Below are 16141 nucleotides of genomic sequence, written 5' to 3'. Positions count from 1 at the left end.
GCTCATCATCAACCTGACTCATCAACAATCTGCTGGGTGATCATGTGAAAAAGCTACCGCCTACAGCTGTCTGTGCTGGCTAGTTCTTTATCAAATGTTCACATCCTGTCATCCTGGCAGCATTTTCTGCTTCAGTCCTAGATAGGTGTCATTTCTCACCCTGAATAATTATTTCATCATGGTGAATTAAGGCTTAGTTTGTCAAAAACAGCAGCATATAGGCATCTCTTACAGAACACAGTGGCCAATACCTTGGTAAGCAAGTTTCTCTTTTTAAATCTTTATTCTATATATGACACTTATTAGGAAAGTGAGGATGTTTTTTGACTTAATAGGAAATTTTGCTCTATATTTTAGAATCATTTTAAAAGGATTTCCTCTCACTAAATAAATGCACCCTGAGAAATGTCATAATTCTTTACCTCTGAAAATTTACTTTCAAAGGACTCAACTTAGGATGATCTTAAACATACAAGACTAGATTTTAGGGACTGTGCCATGGGTTAGCACGTACATTAATCAATTCTTCATCATGCATATTTTATGGAATCTGACAATTTTTGTAACTGGATATTTGGTTTCTTTGCTTTAATTACCATGTGAGTACATGACTACTTTAAAAAAAAAAAACAGGTTTTGAATTCCGCTCCAACGCATGATGTTGACACCATGTATTTTTTGGAGACAAGGGTCTCACTTTGTCACCCAGGCTGAAGTGCAGTACCATGATCACGGCTCCCTGCAGCCTCAGATTCCTGGGCTCAAGAGACAATGCCCAGTTAATTAAAAAAAATTTTTTTTTGTAGAGACAGGGTCTTGCTCTGTTGCCCAGGTGGGTATCGAATTCCCGGCCTCCCAAAGTGCTGGGATTAAAAGCATGAGCCACTGCGCCCTGCAGAAGCTCACACTATCTAATAACCACTTCCCTGAGGCGATGGGTTTACTGACCCTAAAGCAGCAACAGAATGAGGATTTACAAGTTATTAGCCACTTTACCACAACAAGAACACCTAGACAAGGTAAGCAACCTAGAGGAAATGGCCTCTGGTGCTCACCAGCCACAGGAAATCAAACCAAATCTCTTTTTTAAGCCCCAAAGCTGGCTTTATTAAGTACCTATTGTTTATGCTAAACATTACTGAGATGGTCTAGGTTTAGACCTTAAGATAGAGGGCTAACTAGATAAGGGGATCATCACACTCTTCCTCAATCACCCTGTAGGATGGCTCCTAGAAGGCCTTTTTAGATGGAGAGCTGGTTCTGATCTACCCAATGAAGCACATTTGCAGATTTCTGTGATGAGACCAAATCCCTCCACAATACATAGGACCGAAGAACCAAATATCATTAGAAAAACTCGGCTCTGAAAATCTTACTACCTGGTGTTGCAAATGTCCACCTAGATAACAATAAGGCTGAATTCAGTGACAAACAGTTTCCACAGAAAAAAAGATGAGGCTAATTGATTAGTGCCCCAAAACTCTACTAAATATATGTCACACCGATTCACTTAAGGTTGAAAAAAAAAATCACAGCAGTAATCCGTCACCAATTAACATTCAAACCGCTCAAATGAAACTAGTTATAACTATGTAATAATGTATATACATGATGCTGTTGTATACAAATAAATAAACACAAATAAATCAATTCAATATACTATCTTTAAAAGAGAGGATAAGGCAGCCTGCGTCAGGTCCTTTGCCACAGCCCTCTAGGCTAAACTTTCTTCGTTTTCCAAACACTGATCATCCTAGTTTACCTGTTTGAATAAACTTTCTACAAAGGCCTGAGCTTTGCAGGGATTAAGCCAGTGACTCAGTAGGAGGCATGAGCACCTCTGTGGCAAACTAACACCCTTGGCATGTGTTCTGTTACAGAATTACATAAAGTGAAACGGTTACTATAATATTTTCTTCCTGAAGCTATTATGAAACTTCACATAATTTGAGCAGAACCAAATTGGAGAGTGTCCCTCCAATTCACTGTGGTACACTTTAAAAGCTCCAGTGAGAGGCAGCATCAGTTTCTCCATGGACTCCCATGGATAATTGGCGCACATGAGCTCTATTTAGTCCTGTCCCATGTAATACATCTTGCATGATCCCAGACTCTGTCAACAGCTAATGGTGCATGTTCCCTAAACTGAAATTTGAAATCAGTTTCAGCAGCAATGCACTCCCCTGGGCCCTCCTCTCCACCAGCAGTTCTCAAATCTCAGAGGAGGGAGAGCCAGGAGAGGAGAAGGAGGAAAAGGAGGAGGGAGAGGTGCTTTGAAGACACTCCAACGCCATCCTGCCCCTGCCAGAGGCTGCCAGGCTGCTGGTTTTCACTGTGATTGCAGCTACTGGTTTTCAAGGCTACTGTGGAACTGGAGAGGGAGGGATGGGAATGAGAACAAGTTAAAATGCCACAAAACTTCCTGCTCTGAGAATCAGTCCCTTTTCCTGAATAGATGCTCCCTGGGTTACTGCAAGACTTTAATTTCTAGAGTTCTGAAAAAGTTTATTCCAGTAATTTTTGCCAGTTTTCTTATCACTTTCATGGATGAGAACATTTTCAGAGGGCCTTAATTCAACCATTTCACCAGCATTCCATAACAGACATTTAGAGACCTATTCATTCTGAAGTGTAACTTTTCCAACCTATTCATTCTGAAGTGTAACTTTCAAGTTGATGGGAACAGGTCTAAGAAGGTGATGGAACAATCAGGTCTCTCTGGTGACTTGGGGGAGGTTCCCTGAGATGCGAGGATTGGAAAGGACTCCCTCAGATTCCAAAGAGAAAAACAGGAAATGAAATATGGAGAAGTTGTGACCCAATTCCTGGACCACTGAGGCTGATTATCTAAATGCCATCCTGATAGCCTTTCTTCTCCCAGGCTGGCAAGCAGAGCCTTTGGGGCCCTGGATGCTTGCACACAAAAGAAGGGCTTCCCAGAGACAGAAAATAGCTGAGTCTAATTTTTGGAGCTCCTGCCATTTGTAGAAAAATACAATAGGGAAGGGATATCTAGGGCTGATTTTGTAGGGAAACTAACAGCACCAAATTTCCCAGCCCCTCTTCTACATAAACTTAGAGAACTACCTGCTAATTTTCCACTGAACTAAAACTCTAAATGTTACCCTAGCATTCAAAGATGAGATTCTATCTTGGAAGAGTTGCCAGTTAGAATTCACAAAGCTCTGTGAATGCAGAAAGAAGCAGATTACAGATTACAAAACTGACTTAAGATCATAACCAAACGAATTACTCCAAACCCTTTTATTAGTGTTATGCATATCCCAGCAGATACCAATAGTTATATGTACATAAAATATTAATAAAAGAAAAAGTTATAAGTCAATGCTAGTATGAGTGATAGACTTTTAAAAACTAAGCGATTTTTGCAAATATCTTTTCTTTTCTTTTTTTTTTTTTTGAGACAGAGTCTCACTCTGTTGCCCAGGCTGGAGTGCAATGATGCAATCTTGGCTCACTGCAACCTCTGTCTCCTGGGTTCAAGCAATTCTCCTGCTTCAGCCTCCCAAGTAGCTGAGATTACAGGCATGTGCCACCATGCCAAGCTAATTTTTTTGTATTTTTAGTAGAGATGGGGTTTCACCATGTTGGCCAGGCTGGTCTCGAACTCCTGGCCTCAAGTGATCTGCCCGCCTTGGCCTCCCAAATGCTGGGATTACAGATGTGAGCCACCATGCCCAGCCACAAGCATCTTTTTTTTTTTTTTTAATTTCCTTTTTTTTTTTTTGAGACAGGGTCTCACCTTGTCACCTAGGCTGAAGTGCAGTGGCATGATCTCGGCACATTGCAGCCTTGACCTACCATGTTCAAGTGATCCTCCTGCCTCAGCCCCCCAAGGAGCTAAGACCACGGGTGGCACCACCACGCCCGGCTAAGCAAATATCTTTTAAGAAATCTACACAGAACATTTCCTATTTAGTACTCAGGTGACAACTGCACCCAGCCACCTACTTAATGCTCAACAATGAATCTATCAAGGAGCACAAATGGAACACCTCAACCTGCACAGCACCAGCAGCAGGCGCTACAGGGAAAGAAGCTATTTTTGTTAGTGAGCTCCAACCAGCAAGCGAAACCTGAGTTTTTGACAGGAGCGCAAAAAGCAAGCAAGGCCAGCAAAGAAAATCTGGAGAAGCAGCTCTCATGGATCTGCCGAACCACAGATCAGGAATTTCTCTTGCCAGATACATGTTCATAGGCTGAATTATGTATAAAGCTAGTTAGTGTTCTGGTTAAAGTCATGTTTTGCTGTCTTTAAACCACTACCCATCACAAAGGAGTCAAAAAAAAAAAAGATGGGGGGGGAAGCTACAAAATTTTGAGCTAGTCCTTCATGTTTAAAAATATAAAGTAGTACATTCTTAAAAATAATAACAATGGTGGTAAACGTAAGCACTAAGTGGTGTGTCTATGAAAATTCTTGGAGTAGAGGAGAAAGACCTCTACTCATAAGCTAAAAAGCTAGAAGAAATCAAACACTGGATTTACTCAGAGATTTATATCTGTAATGATATGGTTTGGCTGTGTCTGTACCCAAATCACACTTTGAACTGTAGTTCCCATAATCCCCATGTATCATGGGAGGGACCCAGTAAGAGATAATTGAATCTGGGGGTGGTTACCTCCATGCTGTTCTCATGATACTGAGTTCTCAAGAGATCTGATGGTTTCATAAGAGGCATTTCTCCCTTTGCTCAGCACTTCTTGTTGTCACCATGTGATGAAGGACATGTTTGTTTCCCCTTCCACTAGGATTGTAAGTTTCCTGAGGCCTCCAGAGCCATGCTGAGATGTGAGTCAATTAAACCTCTTTCCTTTATAAATTACTCAGTCTCGGGTATGTCCTTATAGCAGTGTGACAACAGGCTAATACATGTAAAGTACCAAGCACTTAGAAAACACTAAAATGGGCCAGATGCGGTGGTTCACGCCTGTAATCTCAGCACTTTGGGAAGCCAAGAGTTCAAGACCACCCTGGCCAATATGGTGAAACCCTGCTCTACTAAAAATACAAAAATTAGCTGGGTGTGGTGGTGAGTGCTTGTAATCCTAGCTACTTGGGAGGGTGAGGCAAAAGAATTGCTTGAACCTGGGAGGTGGAGGTTGCAGTGAGCCGAGATCACGCCACTACATCCCAGCCTGGGTGACACAGTGAGACTCCGTCTCAAAAAAAAAAAAAAAAACCCACCAAAATGGAAGCCGTTGCTCACCCAGTAATGTCCTGAAGTAACTGTGATCACCCATCTATTGTCTCAACAATATACACTTATTTCTAGACATTTAGACTTATTCTAGTATGTGAGTTGTGTATATGTCTGTCTTTCTCCTTGAGCTTCAATACCCAGACTACATAATACCGCAGAACCTTGAAAGAATGTTTCCTGAATTGAACTAACCAGGCTTTCCTGGAGTCTAGCAAAAAGGTTTTCCACAAGCCTTCTATGGAGCTTCCACGCCAACATTTGTGAGATTCATAATATCTAAGCCCTAATGGGAACAAGTAAAAGAAAAGCTATATTTTCTTGCTGACAAAAAGCATTTTTGTAAGGAAAATGCAGTCTGTCACACTATTCAGATCTCAAACTAATATCTACCTATAAATAAAGAATAGTATAGAACTCCTTCGGAAGCTGACATAAGGGTTCAACCCACTGAAATGCAACACCAATGAGGTATGTTACAGAATTTGGCAGAATTGTACCAGTCTTTTATGGTTCCAAGGTCTGGGCTAATAGAACTTTAACCAAGATTTGGGGTTTTAGGTTTCCTCTTTCTTATCCTTCAGACATGACATCACTTGGGCATATTTTTTCTATCAATTAAACTCATAAAATATATGATGCTAAAAAAAGGGGCCAGGCATTTTTCTGACTGTCTCTACAGCCAAAAGAAATAGAGCTGAAACAGCTGAATCCAGATAATTCAAAGGAGAGGTAGAGGAATCAAGAAGAGAAAGAGGGAAAGAAAGAAAAAAGTAAACAAAATTCCTAATGAACTTTTAAATCAGGCATTGGAACGCTGTCTATATGTCCCATTAGAGGACCAGATAAGAGCTAGATCAGAGCCTCTAATCAAAGGTTTCAGTGCATACTTTTTGAATGGAGCAAATGAAAGGGGAGGCTGGCAACCCATCATATGAATGGAGAGTCACTATTAGCCTGATTTTTCTTATTTTTCATTATATTCCATTTGTCAAAGGCATTTGCTATTGGGGGGGGCTAATTACTCAGGACATAGCCCCATGTAAAATGTGTCCAAGGAAACCATCTCACTCCTGTGACCTTTAAATGGAAATATTTCTATGTTCTTCCCATATTATCCCCTCTTTTCAAAAACCAACAAAATCATTGCCAATGAGCTGCAGTGACAATTTCACAGACTAACCTTCAGAATAGTACATAAACTGGCTCTAAACGACTTGCAGCCAGGCTCATCTCTTCACTGTCTCCTAAAGGAAGCATGCGGTCTTACCACTGAACCTCCGCTCGGATCACTCTCCTGACTTCTCCCTTTTCCCAGCCACTCCTCTGGGTCTTACTCATTGATGTTTCACATCCACACCAAGTCTTGTGAATCACTCCCTAGGTTCTGCTGTTTACTCTCGCCTCTACATTTCCGTATTGTTAGAGTTTGTTACACTCACATGACATTTCATATATATGCTCGTGTACACAAGCATGTGGAAACACAAACATATATATACTTAAGTCCCTTGTCAGCCACAAATCATATACAAATATATTATTTAATATATCTTTCTGTATCCTTAACCCTTGGCAAGGCACCCTTTACAAACTAAGTCCATAATCAGTCTTGCCCATGAAGGCACTGGACCACAGCTACAAGAATTTGCTGAGGCCTCTTCAGTGTTTTTTCCAATCCTTGATAAGCCACTTCAATTCAAATCCTGCCTCCTTCACTTACTGTTCGACCCAAGGCAAGTTGTTTCACTACTACTTCAGGCCCCAGTTTCCTCACAGTGGTATAACGGTAGCAATCTCACAGAGGCAGTAAACTGTGAACAGCAAATCCCCCGAGGCCCTTAGTACAGTGGCTGCCACACAACAGACATTTAAGAAAAGGCTTTCTTACCAATAAAAATTACATCAATGCTATCTGTATCTTTGTACCACTGAAAAATACTTTTAATAATTACTTCTATGAAAACCATCGCCAGGAATGGGACTGCAGTGTTAAAAATATATAAACAAGGACCTACATTTGAATTCTTCATCTCTTCACGTAAATCCACTAAGGATACAAGTGGCAAATATTCAGATAAGGACTATTCATGAAATGCCATTCCATTAAAGTAATTATCTTGGCTAGGCATGGTGGCTCACGCTTGTAATCCCAGCACTTTGAGAAGCTGAGCAGGAGGACTGTTTGAGCCCAGGAGTTCGAGAGCAGCCTGGGCAACATAGTGAGACCGTCTCTCTACAGAAAAAATTAAAAATTAGCCAGGCGTGGTGGCACACACCTGTAGGCCCAACTACTTGGGATGCTGAAGGGGGAAGATTTCTTGAGCCCAGAAGGTTGTGGCTGTAGTGAGCTATGATCGTGCCACTGCACTCCACCCTGGGCAACAGAACAAGACCCCATCTCAAAAAATCATCGTCATCATCATCATCATAAGAAAAACAAACTCTTACTCTGGAGGAGTGTAGAAGAAATATTAATGGTAGTTAATGTATTAAAGGCAATGTGGACCTTGGTGTTGTTTTTAAAGAAAAGATATTACTTGAAAATAAACCGTTGCAATGGGAATATGTAAACTATGGGCATATTCAGGAAAGTAAAAGAAGACAAAAAAATTTTAAGGAAAAAATGAGCGGGATTATATAATTATTTTGAAAAGATCATCCTTGGTTACAAAGATCAATAGCAAGGGTGAATCTTGGTTTCTGTCTTATGACTCTCTCTCCACTGAACAGCTCTCTATCTCCATCACAAAGCACCTGTTCCTGAAAGGACAGGTTCTTCCCTCATTCCCTAGCACACCTGATCTTTATATAGGGCTGTGCTCAACTCATGTTCTTTCACTTCCCCTCCACCTGGAGCAACCTTTCCTTACCCTGAGGACCAACTCTGGACATTGCCTAAAGTCCAGTTTAAATTTGTCCCTTCCTCCAAACCCTAAGTTAGTACTCCACCTCTTTCTTTAAAAACTCATTTACTTACTATGTCATTTCTTACTCGAGTTAATAGCATTAACTTGGACCTTCTTAAAAATCAGAAAGTATTTTCTCTTGCATCTGAAATAACATAGCCTTTGTCTTCATAGATGTGCACATATGTGCCTATACGGCATTGTTAAATTTAGCTAGCTCTGTAGCCATACTGACAGAAACCTATCTTAACCGAAGGCACACCACATTCTAATTTTAGAAGACAATACAAACCAGGTCTCTACTGCATCAACAGCAACAGTTTCCCTCTAGCCAAGCTGACAAATACATGGTAATACAGAATCCCATAGCTGATATGACTCAAGGGGTATGTTATGACATAAAATGTTTAACAATCAATTTTGAGTAATTAAAAAGTAAAGTATGACTACAAGGAGGAAAATGTGTGTCAACATTAGAATTTGGTAAAAAACAAAACAATAACAACAAAAAAAAAACCAACCTTGTATTTTAGAACGCAGTGTTTGTCTTTTTTTTTTTCTTCAGATTGAGTCTTGCTCTGTCACCCAGGCTGGAGTGCAGTGGCATGATCTCAGCTCACTGCAACCTCTGCCTCCCAGGTTCAAGCAATTCTCATGCCTCAGCCTCTCAAGTAGCTGTGATTACAGGTGTGCACCACCACACCCAGCTAGTTTTTGTTGTTGTTTTTTAGTAGAGACAGAGTTTCACCATGTTGGCCAGGCTGGTCTCAAACTTCTGACTTCAAGTGATCCTCCCACCTTTGTCTCCCAAAGTGCTGGGATTACAGGCATGAGCCACCGTGCCCAGCTGAACACAGTGTTTTTCATTTTTTTCTTTAATCATGCCCATTTACAATGTGTTTTAAATTTCCTGAAATCTCATTTTTTTTCTTCCAAGATTAACCAATCCTTTTGCCAAGTGGTATCAGATAAGATTAATATGTCTGTCTTATTATCGGGAGATTAAAAAGAAGGAACTAAAATCTGCATTTGGATACAGAAGACATATACTAATTAAACAAAGCTACCAGAATAAATCATTTTCATAGAGCATGAATTTATATATTTTTTCTTTTTCAAAAAAAAAAAACAACCTGTGCTATTAAAATGCAAGATACTGTAAAGGTTCAAATTCTAAAAATGAGGAATCATAATATGATAACAGAGTGTATCAAAGTTTAAAAGGCAGCAGGCTTTATTCTAGTATGGCATGTCAGCACAAAGCCACAAGGTTATCATATTATAACGTGGAGAGCAGTCGGATTGCCCTGCCAGCATGCACTGTGAGCTCGCTTGGATGTCGTTTTCACCCGTGACTTATGAGATTTTCCGGTTTGAAGCCTCATCATCAGTGTGTAAACTGAAGCTGCTCCAGAGGCAAGAGGGGAGAAGCAGCTCTAGTGGCAATGGAACTGAAAATACTCAGGCAGAGAAACCAATCTGGTGGTGGCATGAGAGATTAATGAAACCAGAGAAGAAGGAGACAGCAGGATGAGAAAGGACAAAGTAGAAGAGGAGAAGACAATCAGAAATGAGATGGCGAAAAGAAAAGGGAGGATAGTAAAAAGAAAACCAAAAGTGAAGGCAGTGTGTGGAGAAGAGAAAGAAAGGGGAGAGGAGGAAAAGAAAAAAATGTAAATAATCTTTGGGTATATGAAAAGCAACATGTACCATATGCCTGTACTTCTGATTGCTGTTTTTATGTCACAGATGCTATATCCAATGACCAAATACAGCATTAGAATCCAGACATAAATCCATGAACCACAAGAGCTGGAAAACTTCTGATATACATTGTTTAAAAAACAAAACAAAAATCTAAGCTTCAGGTCCTTAAGTGGCATGAAAGTTACTGCCTTATCAGCTTTCTTGGGCTACTAGAAACCATAAAGCAGAATCAAAGGAAATTTAAATGTTCTGTTCTTGAGCTTGAAAATATTAAAACACAAAACAGAAGAATGTGGTATTGGATTCTTAGCTGGTCATCTTCAAGCACACCTGCCAACCAGAAACATCATATATATAATGCCTGTGTTTTTCCAGATACAATTTCCCTATCTGCATGCTTTTGGTCTGACTTTCCAATTTGAAATTAATTCTAGCAAGATCCACTTTGAAGCAAAACTGTGAAGCAAAATAGGCTGGCCTTGGATGTCCCTCGACCTCCAGCATCCAGGGTTACATCCCTCCCTGAACCTGGGAAGTTTCCCAGATTTTCCTGATTCTTCTGCTCTACTGGAAAAAATACTTTAAAAAGTAAGCATACTGAATTATTAACCAGAAAAACGAATCCTTATTAAGGTGGTAGCTTGGCAATACATGATACTTTCTACGTGTCCAATGATAGAAAACCAAATTACAATGTACTTTGTAAATTAAATCCCTTACAAATAATTACAGTTAAACTAGTGGTGAGAATTTCCATTCCAGTACCAAGGTGATCAGGAAATTCTTCAGACAATTAGCCTTTCTTTATATATCTGCCAAATCAGCCCATATATTCCTGCCCACATGTGAAGCTGATGCAGATTAGCAGGTTGCACAACCTTTGGCCTACTGCAAATATAATAAGGTGAATTGAAACACTGCTCTTAATATTGAATCAATTCATTCCAAACCCATTAACATTTTTTTCCAGTTCTAAACAAGGAAAATCTAAATGATTTACTGGAGGTATCATACTCAAATATCAAATCCTTCAGCAGAACTTAACTTCATTACAGAGAAATGTTTAACTTTCCATGACCAAAAACCAAGTCAAAGGGACAAGAGGTAATTAGACAACCAAATCCAAAGGTCTGAAAGCCACATATTCACTGGCTGCAATCTGACATATGGATTCTACAACAATGACTGAATACCCGGAGTGATCGTAAACACTTAGAGAAGTAATGTCCTCTTGCCAGATCATGCCTGAAATAAGATAGAAACACTTTAAGCTAGAAAGAGTAAGTAATGGGGTAGTGTAGAAAAAAAATGAAAAGAAAGAATAAGCAACATTTTGGAATGAGGGTCTTATTAATACAATTTTATTTTAAAATCATGAACCACAGAAACCGTTACAAACTTGTTCTAGATGATATCTCTGTCCTCATAGGCAGGAGTTTGATTTATCCACCAACATACAATTAGTATTAAGTGTTATGCCTGACAAATAAGAAGCACAAAAATATTTTTCAGTGAATGAATGATTGTAGGTATGAGTGAATGAACAACCTCAGCAATATTAAACCCATTGCTAGTACAGGTGGTCAGCACCAATCCTCCCTTAGCATGGTACTATTTTAGCCAGAAGAGATGAGAAAGGGAATACTTAGGAGAAAATATAAGGTTGACAACTGGCCGGGTGTGGTGGCTGATGCCTGTAATCCCAACACTTTGGGAGGCCAAGGTGGGCAGATCACCTGAGGTCAGGAGTTCGAGACCAGCCTGGCCAACATGGTGAAACCCTGCCTCTACTAAAATTACAAAAAAAAATTAGCTGGGCATGGTGGCAGGTGCCTGTAATCCCAGCCAGTTGGGAGGCTGAGGCAGGAGAATCGCTTGAGCCTGGGAGGTGGAGGCTGCAGTGAGCCAAGATTGTGCCACTGCACTATAGCCTGGATAACAAGAGCGAGATTCCATCTCAAAAAAAAAAAAAAAAAAAGGTTGGCAATTGAAGCATATCTAATCAAAGGAATACTGCTTAATGGCATCTCACTAATAAAAATTATCACTACAGCATTCTGTACCTATGGCTAAGAAAACACCCCACAGCACACAACCTGAGCTACCACTGGAGAAATGAAAGGGAGCGGAAGGACAAAGGGTAACAAGGGGCAGAGATCCCAGATCTCTAAGTGCTGCCTCTACCCTGGAAACAGTACCTCCATCAGGATGTCAACATTCCCCTGGTTTCAAAACCTTATCTGCCTATGAGACTACCCTGTTCTATCACTTGGCAGCAGAATTTTCCCACCTTCTATGCTGAATCAAGGTATGGTGTTTCCAGAAGCTATTTAAAGTTATCAAACATTGCCCAAGGGAAGATCCCATGAACTCCTAAAGAAACTTTCATTTAGAATGATTGCAAATGAAAGTGCTGTGTGGCAATTTATGAGATACAGTGCCCAGAATCATCAAAAGAAGTAGGAGCCTGCTGTCCCAGTGCATCCTGCCAAAGTTGCCTCCTGATTAAACGAACTCACCGCAGTGCAGAATGTCTTCCAGAGCGGGAGACACTGTTGCCCACAGGTGAGGGCAGGTTGCTCCCTCTGTGCAGGTCCTCGATGGACCTACTCCAGGGCTTTGATTTGTCCACCGAGCTCTCCACAGTACTCTCCACACTTTCAAAGTCAAAACTAAAACAAAAGAGAAATGCCATTGAAGACTGAAAAATTCACATTCACATGTATAAACGAACATGTATAACTTGCTGTTCCTACAAGACATCTGCACCTTAGTATGGAAAGTCTTTGCAAACAAAGAAAACTGGAAAGGAAATACAACAGAATTTCTATGGGCTCAGTGTTAGCTTTAAGAATACAGAATGACAAATAATGGTTCTGGCAAAAGAATAATGGAACAATGAGCAGCAAAAATTAAATAGTGATATATTATTTGTATTTTATTTTATAAGGCTTGCTAATATATAAGTCACTAACATTGGTATGATGGAAGGGGGAAAAGATCTTACAGCTGTCTTCATTTTGCTTTAACAAGTCAATATGTTAGGCTTATACTAATTTATTCCTACCCATCAATTTTCACTGAGCATTTTCTCCTAGTGTGTTGGCAAGTGTACTTTTCCAAGCATATGTGATACATTACTAACAAAGTTATGGATTTGCTTTGATTTTGGAATCTCCTCCCAGTGTGGTGCTCTTTAAAGTGAGACTGTTGTTTCTCTGACATTTTTTGAGGTTATTACTCATGTTAACCATGTTAGAATAAATGACAAGTTAACTTGCTCATTCTTGTATAGTTTTAGGAACAAAGTTTTTAAACAGACAGGCTTTTGTGCTCCATGCATTTCCCCCCTCACAAAGTAACTGTGCTTTCTCAAAAGAAAAAAAAAAAAGAAATTGTATTAATTGTTTCTACCCATAGCAACACCTGATCAGACAGTAGAACAATCAGAAGGTAGCTACACTTAATATCCTCAGGAAAATCTTAGAGGATACTGCAGAAGAAAAAACAATAATACATATTGGAAATCAAAGTGTAACTTTTTATAAAAGTATAACTGACAAAATAAAATATTTGGTTAGAACCTTCATCTGAAAATTGGTGATGACTTTCACCTATAAAAGACTAATCAGATAGCAGAGATAGATGCACAAAGTCCATGGAGGCAACTGGTCACAATTCTGTCATGCCTTTGGCTGCAGGAGGTAATACTGAACATAAAAGAGTTAGAATGGGGTAATCTAATAAAATTTTAACTGCTAAAAAGAGAAAGCAATCACTGAGATGAGAGAAGGTAAGACGAGGAGGGCATCCTGAAATCACTCATGGCATTGATGCCCTCGCTAGGCTACTCTACAGCTCCCACGCCATTCAGCGTGTGTTCCTCTCAGCTCATCCTCACTCTCACACAGCAGAAAAAGGAAACACACATAGAAATGAGTGCTTCTAGGTTGGGTGCGGTGGCTCACACCTGAAATCCCAACACTTTGGGGAGGCCGAGGCGGGTGGATCATCTGAAGTCAGGAGTTCGAGAGCAGCTTGCCCAACATGGTGAAACCCCGTCTCTACTAAAAATACAAAAATTAGCCGGGCATGGTGGTGGGTGCCTGTAATCCCAGCTTCTCAGGAGGCTGAGGCAGGAGAATCACTTGATCAGAGGTTGCAGTGAGCCGAGATCATGCCACTGCACTCCAGTTTTTACTCCCCTTCAGCTTATGGGCAGAAAATCAAAACAATACAAATACATATCAAGGAAAAAGGAACAGCCTCCTGTTACCTCTCCCTCCAGTGCCACTACATTTGGTATCTGTTTCTGCAATCATTTTCTATGCACTTACTAGCATATGCAAATATACATGCAGACATCATTTTTAAAAGAAAAAGGGAGTCACTCTTTTGCATCGCCTAGTGATTTATCACATACCTCTTTCACCAACTGTTAGACTATTCTTCCATATATGTAACTTAAGCCCTAAAGAAAGCATTACTTTTGAAAATAAGGGCTCCTTTAAGAGTGATTTTTATTCACCTGTTTTACTTCTGCCTTAAAGGCATTTCTAATACCATTATGTGATTTGTTTTTAGTTACCCAAACAGAAACAAACCTCCCTAAGCCCTAGCACATCTGCTTCTGAGTTTCTGCCCTCTCTGTGGTGTATAATTTTACCACTGAGTAGCATCTGCTGTGACCACATAAAATTCAAATGCAAGCAAGCCAAGTTTTACTTACGTTACCGCGTACTGTGCAAATGAGAGATATTCCACTAGAACATCAAGACCTTTGTTTTCTTCATTCAGAAATTCTCTGACCCATCTGTTGGGGGGAAAAAAAAATCATTGGAGAAATTGATCACATGACCTGCCATGGAACGGACACAATGCAAAGTTTTGTTTTTTCCACCAGAAACTTTCATTGCCTGAAAGGACATAGGGAGGAAGGCCTAGACTACTTCACATGAGGCAGGAGCTTTTCAGATATGGTAACTAAGAAAACCACAACTTTTTAATGTGCAAAAATAAGGGCCAAAAAGTACACGTGGGCCATCTTTGCATTTTACTGCTTAGAGGATTTAAGATAATCTGTAAGAAACTTTCTTTAAAGAAGGCACTTGCTTAATGTACTTTTTCCACCACAATTGATCTACAGCCTGCTTGTGGAAGGAAGCAAGACTATGGACAACGAGGCAGATGGGGGACATGACAACATAACCACAAAAATCCAGGCGGGATTCCAAATCCAAGTTCAAGTCCTTGGCACACTAAGCTACAGAAACCACTAAACTAGCCAATGAGAGACCACTGTTTATGGGCTTCTAGAAATTCAATAGGGATAATGATTTGCTTAACTTTTTCCATGAATGTTAAAACCTTTTTAAAAAGCTGCAGGCACCGCATACTATCATCAAGGCCGGCACATGACAAATATCAGGTTTTTTAAAAATTCATTTTTAAATAATACCGCCTTGCATTTGAATGGTGCTCCACAGTGCATGGAGAATGCTTATACATTCTTATTTGTTCTTCATAATAATCCTGATGGGAGGTCAAACAGAATCTTTAGGGAGGTGGATGTAAAATGTCACCACCCCCTTTTACAGATTTCCTCCAGTGCATTCATCTTCAAACAACATATGGTACCTGATTAAACCTTCACTAAGTTTCAAACTCCAACAAATAATAAGTTAAAAGATCTACTACTATCGCTGAAATGCCACTTGAGGTACATCTGCCACCTGCATTCCACAATGGTTGCTTTCCTCCAGAAACACCAAGCTAAAAAGTCTGACCAGCTATGGACATGATAGTGACTATGGAAGCCAGTTTTGTTAGTTATTAAAATAACAGTAGGACAATTCTACCAAGTATCCCTTAAGCATGAGCAACCCCTTGAGGTCTTTGTCTTAAAAGGCAGAAAACAATCCCATGGAATCAGGATATTTGGTTTTTTGTTTGTTTGTTTTAATTTTTGGCAGGGGGAAGGGGTTCTTTGTTTCATCCTCAAGGTCATTCTTTCTTCTAGTCCTGTCATCTCCATGATGCAAACCCAGCCCAGGTCTGCAGGTAGTTCCAGGAGGCGGCAAAATGGGAAAGTGGAAAGATTGCCTTGTGTTTTCCCCCCAAGCACCTCAGAGAGGCAACTGCAAAACCTATGCACTTGGCATAGCTGCCTGTAAACATATAACATTTAATTTAAGAGAGACCTGGAGTGGCAACGGTGGCAAAGAAAATACCACCTGGTAGGCCTCACAAAGTGGCTTTGTTATGAGACCTAGACAAAACTAACAGGGCTGGCTACTGGTGGAG

At 40.1% G+C, this 16141-nt stretch overlaps 1 protein-coding gene across 12 annotated transcripts in view; it reads right to left on the bottom strand.

Annotated features, from left to right (window-relative positions):
• The window catches only part of FMNL2 (formin like 2), a 474212-nt gene that overhangs the window by 76455 nt on the left and 381616 nt on the right, over window positions 1–16141 (bottom strand). For 11 of the 12 annotated variants that reach the window (XR_010150095.1, XR_010150096.1, XM_054679872.2 and 8 more), the window contains 2 exons: window positions 14568–14651; window positions 12358–12510 (listed from right to left, as the gene is read on the bottom strand). Coding sequence is in view for 10 of the 12 variants with exons in the window: in XM_054679872.2 (XP_054535847.1) it covers window positions 12358–12510; window positions 14568–14651 (237 nt within the window). In the remaining 2 variants the exon portion in view is untranslated. The remainder of the gene's footprint in view (window positions 1–12357; window positions 12511–14567; window positions 14652–16141) is intronic. The other variant, XM_016949827.3, reaches the window with a different exon arrangement.

This window comes from Pan troglodytes, chromosome 13, assembly GCF_028858775.2.
Source record: "Pan troglodytes isolate AG18354 chromosome 13, NHGRI_mPanTro3-v2.0_pri, whole genome shotgun sequence".
Classification (NCBI taxonomy): Eukaryota; Metazoa; Chordata; class Mammalia; order Primates; family Hominidae; genus Pan; species Pan troglodytes.
The sequence above is the reverse complement of the archived record's forward strand: the minus strand, read 5'-3'. Positions and strand labels throughout refer to the sequence as shown.